The sequence below is a fragment of the Pyrgilauda ruficollis genome, unplaced genomic scaffold, assembly GCF_017590135.1.
Source record: "Pyrgilauda ruficollis isolate IOZ18807 unplaced genomic scaffold, ASM1759013v1 scaffold4, whole genome shotgun sequence".
In the NCBI taxonomy this organism is placed as follows: Eukaryota; Metazoa; Chordata; class Aves; order Passeriformes; family Passeridae; genus Pyrgilauda; species Pyrgilauda ruficollis.
Genome location: NW_024525489.1, coordinates 12,149,237 through 12,169,268, shown reverse-complemented (window position 1 = coordinate 12,169,268; position 20,032 = coordinate 12,149,237). Strand labels below are relative to the sequence as shown.

General features: G+C 60.2%; 1 protein-coding gene across 4 annotated transcripts; it reads left to right on the top strand.

Annotated features, from left to right (window-relative positions):
- Window positions 1–236: 236 nt before the first annotated feature.
- On the top strand, window positions 237–19,778 carry LOC121358599 (spectrin beta chain, non-erythrocytic 2-like). 4 transcript variants are annotated; one of them, XM_041476930.1, is made up of 33 exons: window positions 237–917; window positions 3,974–4,081; window positions 5,478–5,633; window positions 6,321–6,452; window positions 6,577–6,768; window positions 6,850–6,933; window positions 7,050–7,168; window positions 7,324–7,438; window positions 7,699–7,785; window positions 8,096–8,211; window positions 8,389–8,533; window positions 8,739–8,845; window positions 8,969–9,044; window positions 9,192–9,317; window positions 9,393–9,524; window positions 9,784–10,040; window positions 10,158–10,281; window positions 10,446–10,640; window positions 10,908–11,063; window positions 11,522–11,742; window positions 12,057–12,234; window positions 12,550–12,699; window positions 12,926–13,324; window positions 13,649–13,768; window positions 14,902–16,392; window positions 16,783–16,863; window positions 17,086–17,172; window positions 17,301–17,392; window positions 17,597–17,682; window positions 18,250–18,316; window positions 18,440–18,603; window positions 18,884–19,018; window positions 19,223–19,778. In XM_041476930.1, exons 1-33 carry the CDS (start codon window positions 489–491, stop codon window positions 19,456–19,458), a joined length of 6,363 nt encoding a protein of 2,120 aa, XP_041332864.1. In that variant the 5' UTR covers window positions 237–488; the 3' UTR covers window positions 19,459–19,778. The 4 variants fall into 4 exon arrangements, with proteins under 4 accessions (XP_041332864.1, XP_041332863.1, XP_041332865.1 ...); XM_041476929.1 differs by having other exon boundaries at window positions 8,966–9,044; XM_041476931.1 differs by having other exon boundaries at window positions 8,963–9,044.
- Window positions 19,779–20,032: the final 254 nt, after the last annotated feature.

The window sequence follows — 20,032 nt, the reverse complement described above, 5'->3', positions numbered from 1 at the left end:
GGGCGCCGGCTGCGCTCCCGGGAGAGCCGCCAGGCCCTGCTCACCTGCCTGCTCTGCCTCCTCAACCTGCGCAAGAAGGCGGACGACTGAAGCCGGCCGGCCACGGGCAGGGACGGGACGGGACGGACCCGGCGGGGCGCGGCAGCTCCTCCCGCCCGCCCGGCCCGCCGCGGGAGGAGGGACCGGGCAGGGGAGGGGACGCGTCCCGGCGGGGGCGGAGGGCCCGCCCAGGCAGCCGAGGCCGGACGGCTGCCCGCGCCTCGCCGCTCCGGCCATGGTTGCTGGGCCGCCCCCCGCCCCGCTGCCCCCCGCCGCGGGGCCGCCCCGCCGCTGAGCGCCGCCGCCCGCCCCGGGGAAGGAGCCGGCGCTGCCCGGGCCATCTCCATCACCCGCTCTCCCGGGCGGCGGGGGCTCCACACTGCCGCTTCACCCCGCGGTGCCCGGGCCGGGACCCCCACTGCCCGCAGCAGGCAGCGGGGAGGGCGAGGATGTCGGGCAGCACGGCGAGGAAGGTGCAACCCTTCACCATCAGCACCAGGCTCTCGCTGCCCAAGTGTGCCGCGGACTTCCCCGGAGACGCCTGCCCCGGCATCGCCCTCGCCTCCGCGCTGGACAGCCACCGCGGCCTCCGTCGCAGCATCAACGAGCGCATCTCCCTGTACCTGGCCCACGCCCGGGCCGGCCCCGCCGCCTCCGCGGGGCAGCCCCACAGCCCCAGCCCCGGTGAGGACGGGGGCCCCGACGAGGATCGGCTGAACCGCAGCTCCCTAGCCCGCTCCATTAAGAAGATCACGCTGTCCAACTGGTACGGGGATGCTGGCACGGGAGAGGCAGGGGGACCCGGGGACCCTGCCCGCGCCGGCGGCGAGAGGAACCACAACAACAACAACAGCAGGACAGGGAAAGCTCAGTTCAAGGTAAGCGATCCCGGTACCCTGTGCCCTGTTCTCGCTCTGTCTTCCCTGCAGTTCCCCATTCCTCGCTGCCAGTGGATGGATAGGTCCTGGGGAGGCTGCGCCCATCCCTGTTGCCTTACGCCCATGCCGTCCAGGTAGCAGTCGTTGCAGGGCTCCTGGGGTAGTTGTTTTTCCTCCCATGTGCCCCCCACGCACTTCTCTGTCCCATCAGGCTGGAGGGCAGGAAGTCTTCGCGGGTGAGCGGAGATGAGCTTTCCCCGGGGCTGAGATGAGCCAGAAAAGCCCTGCCCCAGAGCCTGGCTATGGAGGGCTCAGCTTTGGAGATGCCTGTGATGATGCAGTTGAGTGCAGGGAGCTGGGAACTTACTCTCGTTTACCAGAGGGGAAACGGAGGCTGGGAGAAGGGAAGTGACTCATGAACGGCCACACAGCCAGGCAAAGCTGGGACAAGGCTAGGATCAGGACCCAGGGCTCTCAGCACCCCACCCTCCAAGTCTGAGTGCTAGCTGTGCCAGAGCTCAGGAGATCCCCTGTGTGGGTGGGATGGGGAGGAAGGCATCTCGGAGACGTTGCAGTGTCTGGCAAGAGCAGGCAGGAACTCCTTGGGATTTAACCCTGACCTGCAACAGCTGGTTTCCCGGCAGGATGGTGCTAGGGAGAGCCACGCAGCCCACTGCCAAAGCCCTCATCTTCATTGCCAATAAAGGCCAGGCACAGCCTCGCAAGAGGTGCCGCTTCCTCCGGCACGCCGGAGTCTGCGCAGCCCGAAGGGCATCGGCCTGAGGGCTCCCCTCTTTCATATAAGGCAGGGACACGTGCTGGGCACAGTGGTGTGGGACTCTCGGGAGGCTGCCAGGATCGGCCCCTCCTCCCTGTCCAGCATGAGAATGTGGAGCTGAAAGAGCAGGCTGCAAGATGGAGCTTTGGGAGGAAAAGAGGGAGCTGGGGGCAGGGGAAAACATGTGGGAGGGCAGCTGGAGGAGAGGAGGGACACTGTCTCCCACACAGAGCACGGTAATGCTTTCCCAAGTGCACCCCACAGCCCTTGGATTTGCCCTTCCCTCTTGCCCCATAGGAATGAGGGGCTCCTCCAGGATGAGCACAGTGCTGCCTAGGAGGGTCTGGCCCCGGCTCGTCCTGTTCGTGGGAAGTCACTGGCACCTATTCTATGGGAATGCGGCAAGCATATGTGCCATGTTAATTTTGCTTTTAGAGGGGGAAAGAAGTGTTTGCAGAGGCGGCAGCTGAGGCTGCTGTGCTCATTTCACGTGTGGCTTTGCTTGTGTCGTGAAGCCCGGTGTCCTGCTAGGGAGCGTTTAGCACAGCACCTCATGGATGCTGAGGCAGGCTCAGCTCCTTCTCCCGGACTTCGGTTGCTGAGAGAGTTTGTTGTTTTGCCGGATCGAGGACCCAGCTCTAGCCAGAGGGACCGAGAAGGGGGGGTAGTCCCGGTGGAGCAGCTCTGCGGGAAGGATGAAGTCATCGTTGTGCTGGCAGCCCTGTTTTCCTGCGGCTGCCGGATCGTGAGACAGGGACTTTAAATAAAGCTCCGGTGTCACCTGCAGGCTTGTCTCCCACGGCTGAGCCCTGGGGGCCAGCCTGAGACATTACTGCATAGAGCTCTCTAGGGTCTTATGCCTCACAGGCACCTCACATTTAGCTCCCTATCACTCCCTAAATATGCATCCAAACCTCTCAGCCCCGTGGTCAGGCAAGGAGGTGCCTTCTCCTTCTGATACCATCCTGCTGCGTTCTCACTGTGCCTGCTGGGCTGTGATTCAGCCTTGTACCCTGACTGTTCTTCCTACTTGGGATGGGATGCTATGGCATGTGGCAGTGGGTTGTCCTCTGCAGCCATGGGCCAAGCTTTGCAGGCCCTTGGAAAGGTCCAGTGGTGCTGTTCTCCTAGAGGCTGTAGAGCTGTTGGGCTGTTTGTAGGGCTCTGAGACCTTTTGGTGGCAGCAGCTCTATGCTGGGGGCTGCCATTCATGTCAGGACTCTTCTGCAGTGCTGGAGAGATGGTGGGAAGCCGTGTTCTGTGCAGGAAGGGAGTTCTGATTTGCCTAGGTTTGTTTCCCTTGGACAGTGTCCTCAGTTTGGAGTGGCCTGAGCAGCGGTAGGCTGGCTCTGGCTGATCCGGCACCCTGTTTGCAGCGATCTCAAGGAGGGGTTGTCAGGGCAGCACACATTGTCCACTACCCTGTTTCTGTTGCCCTGTGCCTGCTTGGATGGCTATTACAGAGACAGCAAGATGGCCCTGGGAAGGGAGTGGAAGGAGGTTCCTAAGTTAGCCTGTTATATCCAACAGTCCAAGAAAAGATCCATCTGTAGAGGATGAGGCTTCATGCCCTTGGGCATGATCCAAACAATCCTACGCACCTCTCCTCCTGGGGCTGTGCTGCATCAAGGATAAGGTAATGTGGAGTTCATCCTGGACATCCTCTCTGTGCCTGGCTGCAGTTCCTGGACTTCCTTCCTCCTGCCTCTCCTGCTTCCACCCTCACCCCTGTCCTTTGGAAGCCCTTCCCTGCAAGCCAGCTGCCCCCTTAACTCATCTCCCAGCTAGGCTGAGATCAGGGACCAGGAGCTGAAAGGATTCAAGTTCATGATGTTGGAGTTAATGTAATCCTGTGCCCTCATGCCTCAGCCCTACTGTTCTGGAATAGGGCAGGGGAGTCTCACTCTGAACATCCTTAGATGACCAGGGGCCAGTGGTGATCACTAAATGGGTTTCTGCTGGCTTTGGAGTCAATTCAAGGAGAGAAAAGGTTGTTGGGGATACTGGGAGCTAAACTGGAGAAGGCGGTGAGCAAAGCAGGCTTAGGAGCTCTTCCCACTTGCTAATCATGTGGTGGGAGCTGTGGATGCTGTTCAGAGAAGCCTGGCCTAGATGTGTAAGGAGGGATGGGCAGGAGCGCAGCCAAGCAGCGCCTGGGTTCTGCCAGCAGCCGCCTCTGGCCGAGGGCAGGGGGAGGTGGGTGAGTGCTCCTCTGTCCCCTTGGCTGCCAGCACAGTTAAGCACTACCAGGCTCACAGCTGTGCCTTCCTTCCTCTAGGTGTTCCTCAGGAAGGATGTGGATGCGGAGGACAAGCAGCAGGAGCCTGGGAGTGTTCAGGCCAGTGTTTTCTGCTCTCCAGTGGACAGATGTTCTCCCTTGTATGCGGTATGTCCCCTTGCCCTCAACAGTTAGAGGGGCATGACATGCAGCTTGGAGCTGAGCAGTGAGGCTGGTTGCTGGTGGTGTGCCCAGGTGTGGATGGAGCCTTGCCTCTTCCAATGAGTGTGGGAACAAGCTGGGCGTGATGGGGCAAGGAATCAGCCCGCCAGGCAGTGCCCAGAGGTTTTATTGCTTCCAAGGGAGCCAGATGGCTCCTCCAGCCATGGCTGAGTCAAGAGACTAAAGGTCACAGAGTCACAGGAGGGCCTGAGAATCTGTGTTGCTATTAAAAAAAAGAAAAAAAAAAAAAAAAGACAGAGGATTTCTGTAGTTCTTGTGGTTAAGTAGAACAGCCATTGGAAAGTGAGTCCCGTGCTGTCAGCAGGGCAGCACATGCCAGAGTGCTTAGAGAGTCTGAAACAGTTGCCCAAACCCCACTGCTCCACAGGCTTCTGGAAAATTGTTCCTTAGTGGGCTTGGGGACAGCTAAGACCCTGTGGGGCAGCTCACACCCAGCCCTCTCAAGGAGAAAGGGCTGTGCCAGGGTAGCTCTAGTAGCAATTTCTGCCTGCTGAGAGGAGGCAGCAAGCCTTGCACCTTTGGGTTCCTCCTGAAAATTCTCTGTTTCCTGCTTGCCACCAGTTAGTTTGCAGTCAGATCCCCATCCCCGGGCAGAAGGGTGGGAAGTGTGTGCCCGGGTGATGGTGCTGTCCCCTGGGCAGTGTGCAGCTGGGCCCAGGACTGAGTTTGGAGAAGGGCCAGCACTTTCATTGGCTGACCTTTGCTGTCACCCCTGGCAGAGCTGGAACCCTGACAGAGGGTTTTGTCAGCGTCGACTGCCCACGAGGCCAAATCCCAAGGAGATGCTGCGCTCTCTGCCCCCTCCAACCACTCACCAGGGATGGGGGTGTTGGGTGCCACCAAAGGAGTGGTGGGGCTTACCTGGAACCTGCCTCATGGCCCTCCATCCCATCTCCTGGCAGCATCCCCCTGCGTGACACCAAACAAATGCTACAGACATGAATGCTCCTTGCAGGGATGCACTGCCTGAGGCTGGAGGGGCAGCAAGCACTGCCTCCATCTCCAGTGTGGGTGCTGGGACCAGTCCAGGTGCTGGGTGCCATCCCAACAGCCTGGAATGACCTAGGGAGTGACCCACTTGAGGGACAGCCCAGCCCCCCCCTGCTGGGGTTGCAAAAGCCACCAGTGTGGCCTTGGTAGAGGGAACTGGTACCTCGGTGTGGTGGAGGAGAACCCCAAATATGTCAGTGAAGGAGTGGAATTAAGAATAAGGCATGCTGACCTACTTCATTTGGGTTTCTGAAATGCTCCTGGGAGGTGACAGGGAGGGCTCCCTGGGGCAGCACACTGACACTTCCCACCCCATTTCTGCTCCCCACAGCTGGCAGGATCCCCAGTGTCATCACCCCAGAAAGAGAGCCCTAAGGGCAAGGAGTCTGCTGCAGCACCAAGATGCAGTGGGCGAAGCGGCATGGGAGCAGCCCCTCTCCTTGACCTGAGTCCTCTGAGAGCCCAGTTCAACCGGGAGATGCTGCAGGTGAGGCTGGCGGGGGCCCTCTCCCAAGGGTCTGTGTAGGAAGTGGAATGGAGGGCCACCGGCAGCCTTTCATGTGAGCTGTGGGGTGGGGTGCGCAGCAGGGAGGGTTGAACTCCCAGCCCGAGCGAAGCCATGGTTGTGGCATGAGATCATGTTTGGCTGCCTCTCCCTGGCTGTCAGCCCCAGGGAGAGGGGGTCAGCCCACACCAGGGCCCTGCTTCCTCTCCGTGTGCGCATGCTTCTCCCGTGCCCCGTTCTCCTCCTCCTCCTCTCAGACCCTGTCCCTCCCCAGCAGCATGGGAACCGATATGGTGGGAGGGCTGCTTCCATGCCATGGTGGGAAGAATGCATGGATGTTTGCACTGGGGAGCAGGGTGCAGGGGGGAGAGATGCTTTGTGCAGGGATGTTCGGTGCAGACTGGCCTGCTTGGACAAGCCCAGCTTCTCCTGCTGGGCTGAGGCACACGCTGGAAACAAGTGAGGTGCTGCACACCTTCACACCCCCATTGCCACAAATGCTGTGCTGAATGCCTGTGCTGGCCTGTTGATTCAAATGGGTTGTCGGCTTGAAAGGGTGCTCTCCAGTCCCTGTCACAGCTTTGGGAAGCTGTGGGCTCAGGTCCCCAGAGCCGTGTCCTTGAGGCTCTGGTGGAGGCCCCCAGCCACGTGGCTCTTTGTATGTTGCAGGCAGAGAGCTGGGTACGAGGCAAGCTGCGGGACCTGAAGGACGGCTGTGACCTCCAGGACTGGGAGGAGGTGGCTCAGACCTTGCAGCGGGACATGAAGGATTTTGAGAACACACTGATAAAGCTCAATCAGGTGGGGCCAGGCAGGGCATGGCATAGCATGGCTCCCGTTACCCGCAGCACCTGTGTCCCTGGGATCTCTGCAGCAGAGGGTCCCTGGGAACCCCTGATGCTGAGTGGGTCCCTTGGCCCCACAGATGGGTGAGCAGCTGGTGTGGAGGGCAAGCCCCAGTGCAGAGGCCGTGCGGAGGCAGCTGCTGGCCCTGCAGGACCAGTGGCAGCTCCTGAAGCAGACGGCTGCCAGCCAGAGCAAAGCCCTGGGGGGGCTGCGGAGTCTGCAGGACTTTAACAGGAAAGCTGAGCGGCTGGAGGCATGGATCAGGCACAAGGTTTGGGGCATGGGAAGCATGATCTGGGGAAGGGGACAGCCTGGTTGTCCCCTGACCTTCTCACACCTTTGCCTGGCCCAGGAGGAGAAGCCCTCTCTGGCAGCTCTCCTGCAGGAAAGCCCGGATAAGATCCAGCTCACTCGCCGCATCCTTGACTTGAAGCAGGTGAGAGGCTGCTGGGGGGCTGCTGACCTGTCAGGGACCCCAAATACCTTGAGGATGGGACATGGCACAGGTCCCTGAGGAGGGATGCTCATGTCTTTCCTCTCTGCTCGGGCCAGGAGGAGCAGCAGTTCCAGAGTCTGCACAAGGAGCTGAACAGCCTGGCCCAGAAGCTGGAGAAACAAGGCAAAAATGAGAGCAGAAACGTCTCAGCCCGGCGCAAGCACCTCAACAAAGCGTGAGTGGAGGACTCGTGGGCTGAGCAGGGCTGAGCTGGGCACCAGGAGCTGACCAGCTGGGAAGCAGAACCCCCCCAAACTTCCTGGCCTAGCTCTGCACAGCTCCCCAGACAGGCACAGGCTGCCATTCATCTTTCCCCTTCCACCTGCTCAGATGGCTGCGGCTGCAGGGGACCCTGAAGGAGCACCATGAGGCTCTGCAGCTGGCCCTGGAGGTGGCCTCCTTCCTCCAGCAAGCAGATATCCTGCTCGGGGTCATCCATGCAAAGGTATCTGCACTGGAGCCAGGTTCACCCTTGTATGTGGGGCTGTTGTGTGGCCTGAATGAAACTTGGTGGGCAGCACCTTGCTCTTGTCCCCTGCATGGAAACTCCTGTGGTCCCAGCACTCTCAGCCTGGGCTTTGGGAGAGAGCCAGGGGATGGAGAAAGGGAGACAGGTTGGCAAATGCAGCTTTGGGTTTCTCTCTGCTGGAGCTGGGAGCAGGGTCCTGTCCTCCTCCCACTGCTGACCGTGGCCTCTTCTTACAGCAGAGCAGCATCTGCTCTACAGGGAAGCCAGGGGAGGGCGAGCCATGCCAGGATCGGGATGTCAGGGACATAGCCAGCCAAGTGATGGTGAGTGCAAGACTCTGCCTCGTCCTCTGAGCCCTGGGGAGCATCCTGACAGAGGGGAAATGTGCACCTTCCCAGGCCAGCTCTGCCACCAGCAGTGCTGTGGGCTCTGCGGGCACCCCGCACTGTGTGGGTGGCTGAGGCTAGTGATGGGTGGGGGAGTCTCCCCGGGGCAGACAAGCACTGGGATAGGCACTCACTGCCTCTTCTGCCCCCAGAGGGCTGGTTGTCATCACACCCTGCCCGTGACCATGGTGGTTCATCACTCATGAACCCTATCTCCATCACTTCCCAGCTGCTCTCTCTTCTCCAGATGCTGGATGTGACAGTGTCCCAGCTCCTAAACTTGCAGCCCAGCCTGGCAGCCCGAGTCACCTCAAAGCACCGAGATGTAAAGGAGAGCTGGGCACAGCTACAGCAGGCACTGAGGTAGAGCACAGCTGGGCAGGAGCACCAGGGTCCCAACCCTGACCCCCCAGCACTGGAGCCAGAGGCTTGGGAAGGACCTGGGTCAGCCCCCAGCAGGCTGTCTCTGGGGTACCAGCTCCACTCAGGGTCTCTCTTTATCTTCTGCTCCCCTGGGCTTCCCTTGCCTTCCTTTCCTAGGACAGGGAAGGCTCCAGCACGGGCAGGTAGTTCCACGGGGGGCAAAGCTGCAGCTCCAAATGTTGAGCCTCGAGGAGACGATAGCAGTCACAGGGCTGTGGGTAAGGAAGCAGCAGCCAAATGGACAAGAGGACTCAGCAGCATGGTAAGCACTGTCTTCCTCCAGGGTCTTCAGCTCCTCTACTTTGAGAAGGCAAGGGAGCCTATGGGAAAGGGGTTCAGGTGTTGGGCAGAATCCAAGCTGAACACTCCTGGATCTGGTCCCACCAGTTATGGGAGTTCCAGGCCAGGGGCAAAGCAGGTGTATGCTTTGTGCTGGCCAAGGAGGAATGGAAACCTTTGTGCTGCAGGTACCAAAAGATGTGCTGGAGAAGACGGCAGAGAACAGGAAAGGAGAGGAGAGCAACGCTGGCTCCCCAGCAATGGGACAGCCCCCTCATGGAGGGGACAACAAAAGGTACCAGCTGGTGGAGGTGGCTGTGGGAGCAGGACAGAGTCAAAGAGGACAGGGATGGAGTTCCCCTGTGGAAGGGGGAACCTTGCAGTCCTGACTGTCTCTCTCCTGTCTCTGCTGGAGGAGGAGAGAGGCAGAGGCTGAGTGGGGGATGCGGCAGCTGGAGACCCAAGTGCAGGACGTCTGCCAGGTGGTGAACGCGGTAATGTCTCCCCAAGAGTCCCCTTTGCTCCCTGCCCACCCAAGAGGAGACAGTGTTGGGGAAGGATTCACTTCCCTAACCTCCTCCTGCTGCTCGTGGGCATGCAGGCTTGTGCACTAACCCAGCACGTCTCCTGCTTCTCTACAGACTCTGTCCCCCTGCAAGGAGAGTGTGGGTATGGGAGTCCCCCCATGTCCAATGGCAAGCCTGGAGGCAGCACGGATGCAGGAAGAGCCCCTGGCCCCTAGCTCCAGTGCCAGGGCTGTGCTCCTGGTGAGCCTGCTTGGATGTGAGATGGGGGGAGGACACCAGGTGGGGCCCATCCTGACTGCCCTCCCTGCCTCCCAGGAGGGGCCAGCACGAGGGAAGCCTCCCGGGAGCCCTCAGGTGGAGGCCATGCTGCGGGAACTGGGGGAGTTGTGGGAGGACCTGCAGAGGAGGCACCAGGAAAATGGCGTAGTTCTGCAAGAAATCGATAAGGTACGTGGAGTCAGGGCTAGGGTGGGCACAGGGCATGCTCCAATTGGAGCAGCTTGCTGGGGATCACCAAGTGAGGCTGGCACCTATGGGGCCTGGAGCTGCAACACTGGCACCGCCGTCTCTGGCTGGCCTTGCAGATGGCACGCTTCTCCCACTGTGCTGCCTGTGCCCCAGGTACCCCCAGTGCGATGCCAGCATGGCTCCTGCCTCTTCTGGGTGGCTCAGAGCCAGGCTGATATCTTCCCTGCTCTCCCTGAAGGCACTGAGGCTGGTGGGGGAGCTGGACCAGGCTGAGCGGTGGCTGCAAGACGTGGCTGGGTCACTCTTGGAACCAGCTGCCATGAGAAGCCCGGCAGAGCTGCGCCAGGACCTGGAAGAAATGAGCCGGTTGGAGAAGCAGCTTCTGCTCTGTGGCCTCAAGCTGCAGGCACTGCGGGAAGAAGCAGCAGGCGAGTCACCCACTGAGCACGAGGGAGCAAGGAAGATGCAGAGGAAAGTGGAGATGGTGGAGGAGAAGTGAGTCCTGGAGGAAGGTGCCTCTTCTCTGGTCCCCAGGTTGGGTGGGGAGGAGAATGCTGTCCCTGAGGAGGTGCAGAAGCTGCCAGCACCTCTGATGAGCCCCTCTCCGCACAGGTTGGCACACGCGCAGGCAGCCCTGCGGCACCGGGCGGCAGATCTGCGGGACTCCCTGGTGCTGTCCGAGTTCCTGCAGGACCTGCAAGAGGAGGAGGCACGGAGCCAGCAGGGATCTGCAGCGGTGAGCAGTGTGGCCAGGCATCCCTTGGGATCACACAGCACCTGGGATTGGACCAAGGGTTGATCTGTGGTTGGCAAGGAGTCCCTGTTGGGTGCTCCCCTCCAGCCCAGCTGCCTGGGGTGTCACTCCCCATCTCTTACGTCTGGTGTTTCTGCTGGCTTCAGCCAGGGAGTGGGCGTTGTGGCTCGCAGGGGTCTTTTCCCCTGCTCTCAGCCCAGGCTGAGAAGTCTCCAAGCAGTGAGGACATGAGCCGCCCCTTGGGAGAGCTGCAGGAGGCCGTGGAGATGCTGAATGACGCGGCGAAGGAGCGGGAGCGGGTCATGGAGGTGGCAGCAGAGACGGAGAGACTGGAGCGTCTGGTAGGGAATGAGGCTGGGGGCCTGGGGATGCAACTGGGTGGTTCATCTGCAGCTGGACATGCCAACTGACTGGGACAGGGCACGCACTTCAGCTGTCCTCAGTGGGACACAAGAGCATTGGGATTCATGGGGAACACTCTGTGCGAGGCTGGCATCCTTGTCTCTCCCATGGCTGGCACCTGCCCTTTTGCAGCTGCATGGCAGGGTGTCCCCAGGCTGGGGTGGGCTGAGGCTAATCTCCCTCTGTGTCCCCTCCTGCCCAACCAGGTGGCAAAGATATCCCCACAGCTGGAAGCCCTTCAGTGCAGAGCCAAGGCGCTGTGTCAAGACATTGCCTTAGCAGAGAGCAGCTTCACCACGGTGAAGAGTGAGAAGGACCTGCAAGGGCTGCAGGGCTTGCTAAGCTGCCAGCAGGAGATGGAGGTGAGTCAGGGGAGCACTGCCAGGGAGGTGTCCCGGTTGGCTGGGGCTGTCCCAGTGAGGCACTGGCACCCCTCCAGGGGCCCAGGTGTTGTAAGCCTTGGCACACTGTGGTAGGGCGGGCTGGAATTTTCCAGTGGAGCTGAGACCTGCCTGGTCCCTCTGATAGCATGGGCCAGGCAAGGGGACAGAGCTTGCATCAGCTCCCATGTGTCAACACCCAGCCGCCAGCACCTCACTCCTTCCCTCTGGTGGGGAAGCGACTCATGCACACAGGGCAGGGAAGCCAGGCAGTTCTGTGCTCTTCCTGTGCCCCCCAGTGAGGCTAGCTCTGCCCACTCTCTGCAGCCCATGTACCAGCATCCTCTCCTCTGTCCCTGCATCCCAGAATGCAGGGGAGTCTGGCGTGGGTTCAGAGGGGTTGGATGCATCTCGAACCTTTCCTGCCTTGTGATCTTTAGCATGCAGTGTCACAGACCCTGCAAGGGCAGCTGGAGGAGCTGGAGAGAGCAGCTGCCCGCTTGCAAGAGCTGTGCCCCGCTCGGCAGTGCCCCGTCAGCCGGGAGCTGCAGGAGACGCTGTGGGCCTGGGCAGGGCTGCGAGAGCTGCTGCGGGAGACCCGGCTCCGTGTGCAGCAGGCCAGCCAGCTCCGGCACTTCTTCAAGGATTATTTAGCCATGATGTAAGTGGCAGTGAGCTGTTGGGGTTGCTTCTGTGGTGGTTGAGGGGGAGCTGGTGAGAGCATGGCATTGGCAACTATGTGGGCAGTGCTGGAGCTGCAGCCAGGCGTGACCGTGGGGAGCCTGGAATGCAGGGTTGCACCACAGCTGTCTGTTGTGAGGCAGCCCTGCAGCATCTCGTCCTGCTCCAAAAGTCTTGCCCCAACCCCAGTGAGCTGCTTCGAGCTATCCCTGAGCATGGGAATGGCTTCCCTGGGGCCTGCAGGGCTGGAGAAGGGTTGGGTCGTTCCTCAGCCTGTCTTTCATGTGCTCACAGCTCCTGGACTGAGGACACACGGGCTCAGATCTTCTCTGAAAGCCCAAGCAGCTCCAGTATCCCGGAGACTCCATGTGAGGAATTGGAGAGGAGAATCGAAGAGAAACTCAAGGAGTTTGAGGCACTAGCAGCAGCAGGGCAGCAGCTGGTGTCTGAGGAGCACTACCTGAGTGCAACAGTAAGGACAGGGGAAATAGGGCTGGGGGGAAATTCTCAGCACTCCCTGAGGTCCTCTGGGGACAGACCATGAAAGAAAGAGCAAGGTATGGGTGCAGAGCCCAGCAGGTGGGATGGGAACAGCTGTGCATCCCTGGGGCTGCTCAGGGCAGGAAGAACTTTCACCCAGTGGATCCTGAGATGTGAGTTGATGCGGCTGTGACTGTATTCCACTCGCAAAAACCTCCTAACTGCTCTGTTGTGAGATATCCTGGTAGGACCAGTGTCCCTGGGCCAGGAGTTCTTGCAGGCTGCCCAGCATCTCTCCTCCCATCAGATAAAGGAGCGCTTGGAAGAGCTGCAGAGCATGCTGGGCTGGGTGCTGGTGCGCTGGCGAGCACAGAGGCATCAGCAGCAGGATCTGGGGAGCAGACAGGAGGACAGGAGGGACCCAGAGAACCTGTCAAGCACATCCCCCACTGGTCAAGTGAGTACCCAGCCATGCTGAGACTGTCAGGGAGAATGACCAGCCTTGAGGCTGAGGGTAGCAGAGGCACTGGATGGAGTGGGTAATGCAGAAGGTGGGGAGGGATGCATGCCAATACCTCTGGGAGTCTCTGGGTTTCAGGCAGGGCAAAGGGAAGGCTATCCTGGGAAAATGCCTGGCTTCAGCAGCCCTTTCTTCGTGTTCCCTCTCTGGCCTTGGTCCCCAGGAGCAGCATGCCTCACGTGTTCCACCCCACCTGGAAAGCATCCACAGTCCAGTGAAGTTCATGTCCTCCTCTGTCCTCGAGCCTGTGCAAAGATTAGAGCCAAAGCTTCCAGAGAAAACAGCCATCTCCCCACCCACATCACCGCTCTCAGGTGCCCCACCAGGAGTGGAGCAGAGCTGGGGGGAGCCCAGCAGCAAAACACCCCATGATGCGGAATCCCCCAAGGAGGCTGCCCCCTGGGATCCTGCTGAGACCTCCACGCTGCTGCTGCCACCGCGGGGCCCCTGTGGTCTCGGGGGGACGGTCAACCTCATCCTCAGCATTGGCAAGAAGGGCGAGAAGAAGAAGGCACAGCTGCTGCCGAGCAGCGAGCGGCCAGGGGAGGAGGCACTGCCAATGGTACGGGGGGATGCTGGGCGGCTTTGGCAGAACCACGGGCCAGCGGCCACACAGCCAGGGCAGCTCTCTGGAGCTGTGCCCCATGCAGACTGGGAGGCTGCGAGGGCTGCGGGGTGATCCCCAAGCTGAGATCCCTCTAGGGCATTTCTAAGTGAGCTGCTGGGTCTGTGTTGGTCTCAGGAGAGGGGCCTTTGGCCATGCTGATGCTGCGTGATGCCTTAGGGCTGAGGCCGGCTTGCGCCACCCACTTTGCCTGTGCTCTCCTGCTGCAGCTCCTTGCCCACTCTGTCCTCTCTGTGTGTCTCTTTCTCTCCCCTTGCTCAGCTCCCTGCCACTAAACACTCAGGCTGTAAAACCTTTTGGAAGCGTTGCCAGGGGCTTTTGGGAAACACTTGGGGTAGCTTAAAGCGAAAAAGAAAGCCACCTCGCCAGCTGGTGGAAGAGGTAACGTCCCGGGAAAGGCTGCATGCTGGGCAGAGTGGCTGCATGGTGTGAACCTACCTGCCACCATGCCTCCTGGCCATGCCATGGTGCCCTGGTGGCAGTGGTTCACTGGGAGAGGGAAAACCCTTCTGGTGCTGTGGGGTCCAGAGTGTGGGTGCTGGGACATGTGAGAAGGGGACTCAGGCAGGGCTTGAGGCAGTTTGGCCTCCCATTCCAGTAGTTTTGGTGGCCATGGGAGGTATGGCTAGCTAGTGGCCAGTGGGAGAGCCTCCCCGCTCCATTGCTGGGGGGCAGCAGCAGTTCCTTGTGTGGCCAGCTGAAGGGACAAGGGTGGCTGGGGCTGTGTGAGGTGCACATTTTGCTGGGGTGGGGATCTCACTCCAGGTTGCTTGGCTTGTAACTCTGAGGCTGGGAGTCTGGAAATTTGTAGAGGCTCACATCTCTTTGTTGCTCCAGAGCCTGTGCAAAAAGGTCTGTGTGTGAGGAGCCCCACGGGCAGCCAGGCTCAGTAGCCCAAGGGAGAGGACAGGAGGACAGAGAAGCTGGAGGGTGTTGAGGCAGGGGCAGCGGCTGCTGGGCTACCAGGAGGGTTTTGGTAATGGGTGCCATCCAGCCTAATGGATACAGGGGCACGCTGCTCCAGCTCCTGCAGACTCTTGCAGCTGTGGAAGCCCGGGAGAGGGTCTGCAAGGAATGAGAGGGGAAGGGTCTGCACTCAGTACCTGCGCTTGCTTTCATTGCTTTACTGCATGGAGCATACAGGGCTGGCAGGCATGGACTGCAGTGCCTGCTGTCTCAGTAGCCACCCAAAAGTGATGGCTTGGAGGTCAGCAGTGCCAGGGGAAAGCTGTATGGCAGTCAGCCCCAGCTGTACCATACCTGGGGGACTCCATCATGGGCAGATTCCCTTGTCTGCCTCTACCCCGCCTGCACCACTGTGGGAGCAGCCCTCAGGGTTCTGAGGTGAAGCTCTGTCATTCCCAGCACCGCATGTGCCTCTGGTGAGCATCTTTGTCTGCCTGCCCTTGCAGCTCCCTGCTTTCCCAGATGCAGCATGGAAAGGGCTAGTTGGCACAGGGCGGTGGAAGCTCCAGCGATGGGGATCACGTCTGTCTCCTTCTCTGTTTCCTCAGGTGCAGGTGGAGGCCAGGAAAACCTGCACGGCGAAGCGGCCGCCCGCTGTTGTCCGCCGCCCTGCAGCATGCAGCGCTGGGATGCCGGCTGTCTCCCACACCCTGCCCAAGGCCGGGGCTGGCTGTCTCTTCAACAGCCTGCAGCGGCGGGAGCAGGCCAGGGCAGAGCAGGCCCGGCTGCTGACTCTCCAGGGCATCATGGGCGACAGCTCCCTGCGGCCCACGCCTGAGGAATGCCACGGCCCCAGCAACACGTGGCCTCAGAAGTGTGGCTGGAGGAAGGGGGGGCCAGGGGCAGCTGCTGCTGGACCTCAGCTTGGGGAGCTGCTCCTCTACGTCAGGAACCCGCTGGTGCAGGACATCGATGCTGAGTGCGGGGCAGCTCCTCAGAACCCCTGCCTCCCTAACCCCAAAATCACATGCCCCCGCGTTTCCCTGGGCTCTGTGCTCAGTTTGGAGCTGCCACGGGATGCAGTGGTCCTGGGGTGCCACCGAGGGGCTGAGACACGGCAGCAGGAGGCAGAGGGGCAGGAGCAGAGGCAGGATCAAGGGGTGAGGCCTTGGAAGCCCACAGGCACGCATGGAGTTGGATGGCAGGAAGATAGGCACAGTCCCCAGGGGCCCAGCAAGAGGCTGGGGATGTCCCCTAAGAGTGAGCAGGAGGTGAGCTCCAACCCCAGCTACAGCCAGCAAGGAGCACACCGTGCTGGGAAGGAGCACTGGACCCCGCAGCACCCCAGCAGCACCCGTAAAGACCTTCTGGACTTGAGGCCGAGCCGGCCATCCCGTGTCCGTATGGGGGATGAGCTGGCCACCCACTTTGGCCAGGACGACAGCCCCACTGCCACTGGCAGGGCCAGGCATCACAGAGCTGCTTGGCTAGAGCTTGGATCATCCCCTGCCAGCATCCCAGGCAGGGCTGGAGCCATCCCCAGCCCTGCCTGCGCACAGCAGCCAGCCAGCAGCAGCCAGCCCAGAGGGTCCCCAGCTTCCCCTGCTGCCCCCACCCAGCTCTCTGTCTTTGAGTGGGCACTGGGGTCTCCACAGCCCCGGAGCCCTGCACTGGGCACTAAGGAAGTTTGCCACCCTGCCCACAGGCAGTTTGAGGAAGAGGAGGAGGAGCTGCAGGCCATCTGGGATGGGGCACACGAGCGACAGGCACAGAGCTCACCAGCAGGCAGCTGTGCCAGCCACAGGACGGGCAGCAGGGCAGGCAGCTTGCCCAGCCCCAGCGCCACTGCTGGCAGGCCCCTCATCCTCTCATCAGCCAACAATGTGCTAGTGGCCAAATTCACCCTTCCCACCACTGCCCAGCTGCTCCACAGCCCATCGGGAGAGAAGAGTCCCGGGGTGGTGCACAGTGGCAGTGGCAGTCCCAATGGGCTCAGGGTTTCCCCCCACGTGGAGGAGCTGGTGTCTGCAGCCCCCTTGGATGCCTCCAGTGCCTGGGATCAGCGGAGGCATCGGCAAGAGGAGAGAGAGAGCAGCAAGGTGAGATCCAAAGGCCAGGGACTCTCCTTCAGGATCAGGTAGTGGGCTGGGGAACAGCCAAGGCAGCAGCTGGGTTATCCACTCCAGCAAACATAACCTGTATTTGGGGACTCCCTGACTCCAGTGGCCCCTTTTCTTCAGCTGGTGGGGACGGGCTAGGTGTGGTATTTGGAGTCCCTGCAGCATACACACCCCCACCAACCCATAGCCTCAGCAAGGTGACACACAGCCCAGCCCCTGCCCAGGTGAGAAAGTTGTTCCTCACTGTCATCCCACTCCCACTTTGGCATTGCTGACCAGGGATGGGTCATATAGGCCTCATGCGCATGGAGGCTGAGCTGGCACCACCAGCCCCAGAGGAGTTTTTGCCCACCCTCTGTACCCTTGCAGGTCCTGCCTGGTAAAATGGAGTTTCAGATGATGGAGGGGACGCTGGAAAGGAAGCACGTATTGCAGACAGGAGGGAGAAAGGTACAGACATGGCTGTGGGGCTCCTTTGGGACAGGGGTGCTGGAACATGTCAGGGGATGGAGGGAAGCCAGGGATGTTCCTGGAACTACCACAGCAATGCTGCTGGCCATTCTGGAAGGGCAGAGCCTCAGAGGGGCTGGGCCGCCTTTTGAGCAGCGTGAGACCATCTGTCTTCTTCCAAAGCTGTTGGCATCACAGCTGTCCCCTGCTTGTGTCCCACAGGCCAGCTGCCGGGCCTGGGGCCTCTTTCACGCTGTGCTGATGAGGCAGACACTGTGCTTCTACCAGGACCGCAGGGACAGCCTCAAGGTGCGGTGGGGGAGATTGGGATGACGTGGGAGGGGGCTGGCGGCAGGGTGATGGCTCTGGGCTCCATGGCCCAGGAAGGCAGAGCCATCCAATCCCCACTGTTGCCCTTGCTTTCCCTTGTGCTGCAGAGCTCTGTGGTAGCCCTTCCTCTGAACCTCTCGGGGGCAGTCTGCATCCCAGATGCCGAGTACACCAAGAAGACCAACTGCTTCAGGCTTCAGTGAGTCCCCAGTCCAGGGCCGTAACCACAGCCCTCCCAAGTGTGTCCCTGCTGGGGCAGACACATACCAACATCCCCAGCCAGGACCAGCTCAGTGCTTAGATGAGGATTTCTTTCCTTCTTTCTCACCTGCTTCTCTTCTTTTCTGGTCTGGTGGGGGCTGTCGTGTCTACACCCTACAATGTTCTTCCCCTCTCCCTGCAGGCTGCAGGATGGCTCTGAATACCTCCTGAGGGCCCCCACCCAGGCCCTCATGAATGAATGGGTCTCAAAACTGCAGCAAAACTCAGGTGAGCAGCCCTTGCAGGCAGAGCAGGGGCCCAGCTCTGTGTGGTTACCATGTTTGTTCAGTCCCTGCTGAGCCCTTTGATACATAGGGGGTCAGAAGAGAAGCAGCACAACATTTTACTCTGATTTATGCATCCTCCTAGCCTGCCTTGGGAACAGCAGTTCTCTGCCAGGCAGGATTTGGAGGCTTTGTTTTCACACCACATACACAGCTATAAATCAGGAATAGCACAACTGACGTCACTGGTGCTTCAGCAGCAAAAAGCCCGTGTCAGGAAAATTATAATTGTGCCTTGGTCTTCCTCCATATCCGCTGGGCTTGAAAATGCCTTGCTTGCCCTTGAGGCAAGGAGAACTTTAATACTGAGGTCTTCCTATTGCTGTCCCCATACCTGAGAAATTCAAGCCCTGCTGTGAAATCCTAGGTTGGTTGTCAAGACCAAGAGCAGGTAGTACAGCAGGAGGTTGGAGGAGCCAGCCATGCAGCATGGCCAGTCAGATCAGGGACTGGCTCTGTGTGACAATCCTGTGCACTGCCAGCATCCAGAAGATGTTTGCTATGCCCCCAGGTTTCCCCGAAGTGGATTACTTCCAGGCGGCAGCACGGCGTGTCGAGGGCACTGGTGGTACTGGCAGGTGAGTAGCCAGGAGCTGGCCAGCTGGGTCTTGTTATAACTCTATCCCACATTTCCCAGAGCATGCTGCTCCAGCAGGGCATTGGTGGGCCAGTCTGGCTTGCTAAATCTCTGCTGGTTTCAGTTTCAGCAGGGTCTCCAGCCCTGGGACCTCCCACCTCCAGGGACATCATCAGGTCACCAGCACCAAGAGCCAGGAGATTGTGGTGTTACCCTGCACAAGCCCACTACTGCAGCGGCCTCTGGGCAGCCAGGATGGCCCAGTTGATGGGACTGTGACAGCAGCAGGTGATTTTCCTGTCTGGCTGGTTACCACTGTCCCCCAGCTTCTCTCCCCAGCCCAGAGAGGTACCTGGGAGGCAGCTGAAGGAGGCTGAAGGCTGTTGGTCAGTCTTGAACTTGGCGATATCTGGGCTAGGAGTCCCAGAGCTTGGGACTTGGGGAAAGGAACATTTACTTCACTTCCTGGGATACTGAGATAGTCATACATTTCCCTCTTGTCCTTTGGCCTGACACAGGGGTGTCCTGTGATGGCCTTGCCTTGTGACATGTCTCCATTCTGCTTCAGAGAATGCTCAGGGGGCTGGGCACAAGGAGCAGCAGTGGTCATCCAGGGCATCCCCCGGGCTGTGGGACAACATCTGCCCAGAAGATGACTATGGGCTGGTGGCCAACAAGAGGAGGTCCTACTCCTTCACCTCAGGTACAGTCCTGATTTCTTTGCCAGGAGGTGGCACCACTGCCTCTGTCCCCTCAGACCGCCAAGGACAGATGCGATGCTGCTCCAGCACGCACCTGGTCCTACATACCTGTGCCCTTGGCTGCAGCCCCCATTTGGAGAGGGCTCTAGAGGGCTGCCAGGACCTGCTGGCACACTGCCCCTTCCACTGACTGCTCCTTCTTGCAGCCACCTACCAGAAGATCACGCCGCTGGCCGTGCCCAGGGAGTCGGTGGAGGCCGGGAGCAGTTACTCTGTCACACTGTACATAGGGGAGCAGGTGTCGGCCGTGCCCCGGGCACGCTGCCACTCCTTTGTGGCCCAAACAGGGAGCCCACGGGACACACGAGGGGAGAAGACCACCAGTCCCCCTCGCACCAAGAACAAATCTGTCTTCAAGAAGTTCTTTGGGAAAAAAGAGTGAGCCCCAGACAAAGGGAGAAAATGCCCTTACCTGCCTCTTATCCTCCTCTTAGGCCACTCTGGCATGGTCTCTACTCCCAGCACCACTTCATGGCTCACTGCCTCCCCAGGGGCAAGAGGCTGTGCCAAGTGGCTCTGCTTCAGCCAGCCCCGGGGCTGCCCTGTGCCCCAGCCACTGCAGCCCCCAGCCTCAGCCTGGCGCTGAGCACCCCTCCTGCCCAGTGCTCTCCCTGGGTGCTGCTGGCTGCCCAGGCATCCTAATGACACGCAGCACAAGCACAGGGGGGTGGATGATGGTTTTTATTAAAAGATAAATAGACACTGTGGGAGCTTTTTTGTCCAGCAGCATCCATCGGCACAGGAGGAAAAGAGCTTTCTGCAAGGTGGTCCTTGCTAAGGAGTCAGGGGAGCTTCAGATGAGGAGGGCTCTGCAGTGAGGTTCAGTCCTGCTTGGGAGGGAAGCCTGAGCTGTTTGGCGCCTTTCACAAGGATGCTTTGTCCCGTGCTTCCTCTCTGCCTGCACTCAGCCCAGCTAATCCGGCAGGCAATCTGGGCCCCTTTTCCCTGCCCTGGGA

Excerpts from the sequence above, each read along its gene's own strand:
- LOC121358599 (XM_041476931.1), top strand. The coding sequence starts at position 489 with ATGTCGGGCAGCACGGCGAGGAAGGTGCAACCCTTCACCATCAGCACC. Across the intron at positions 5,634-6,320 it reads TCAACCGGGAGATGCTGCAG|GCAGAGAGCTGGGTACGAGG; the intron begins GTGAGGCTGGCG and ends TGTATGTTGCAG. Across the intron at positions 16,393-16,782 it reads AGGAGAGAGAGAGCAGCAAG|GTCCTGCCTGGTAAAATGGA; the intron begins GTGAGATCCAAA and ends GTACCCTTGCAG.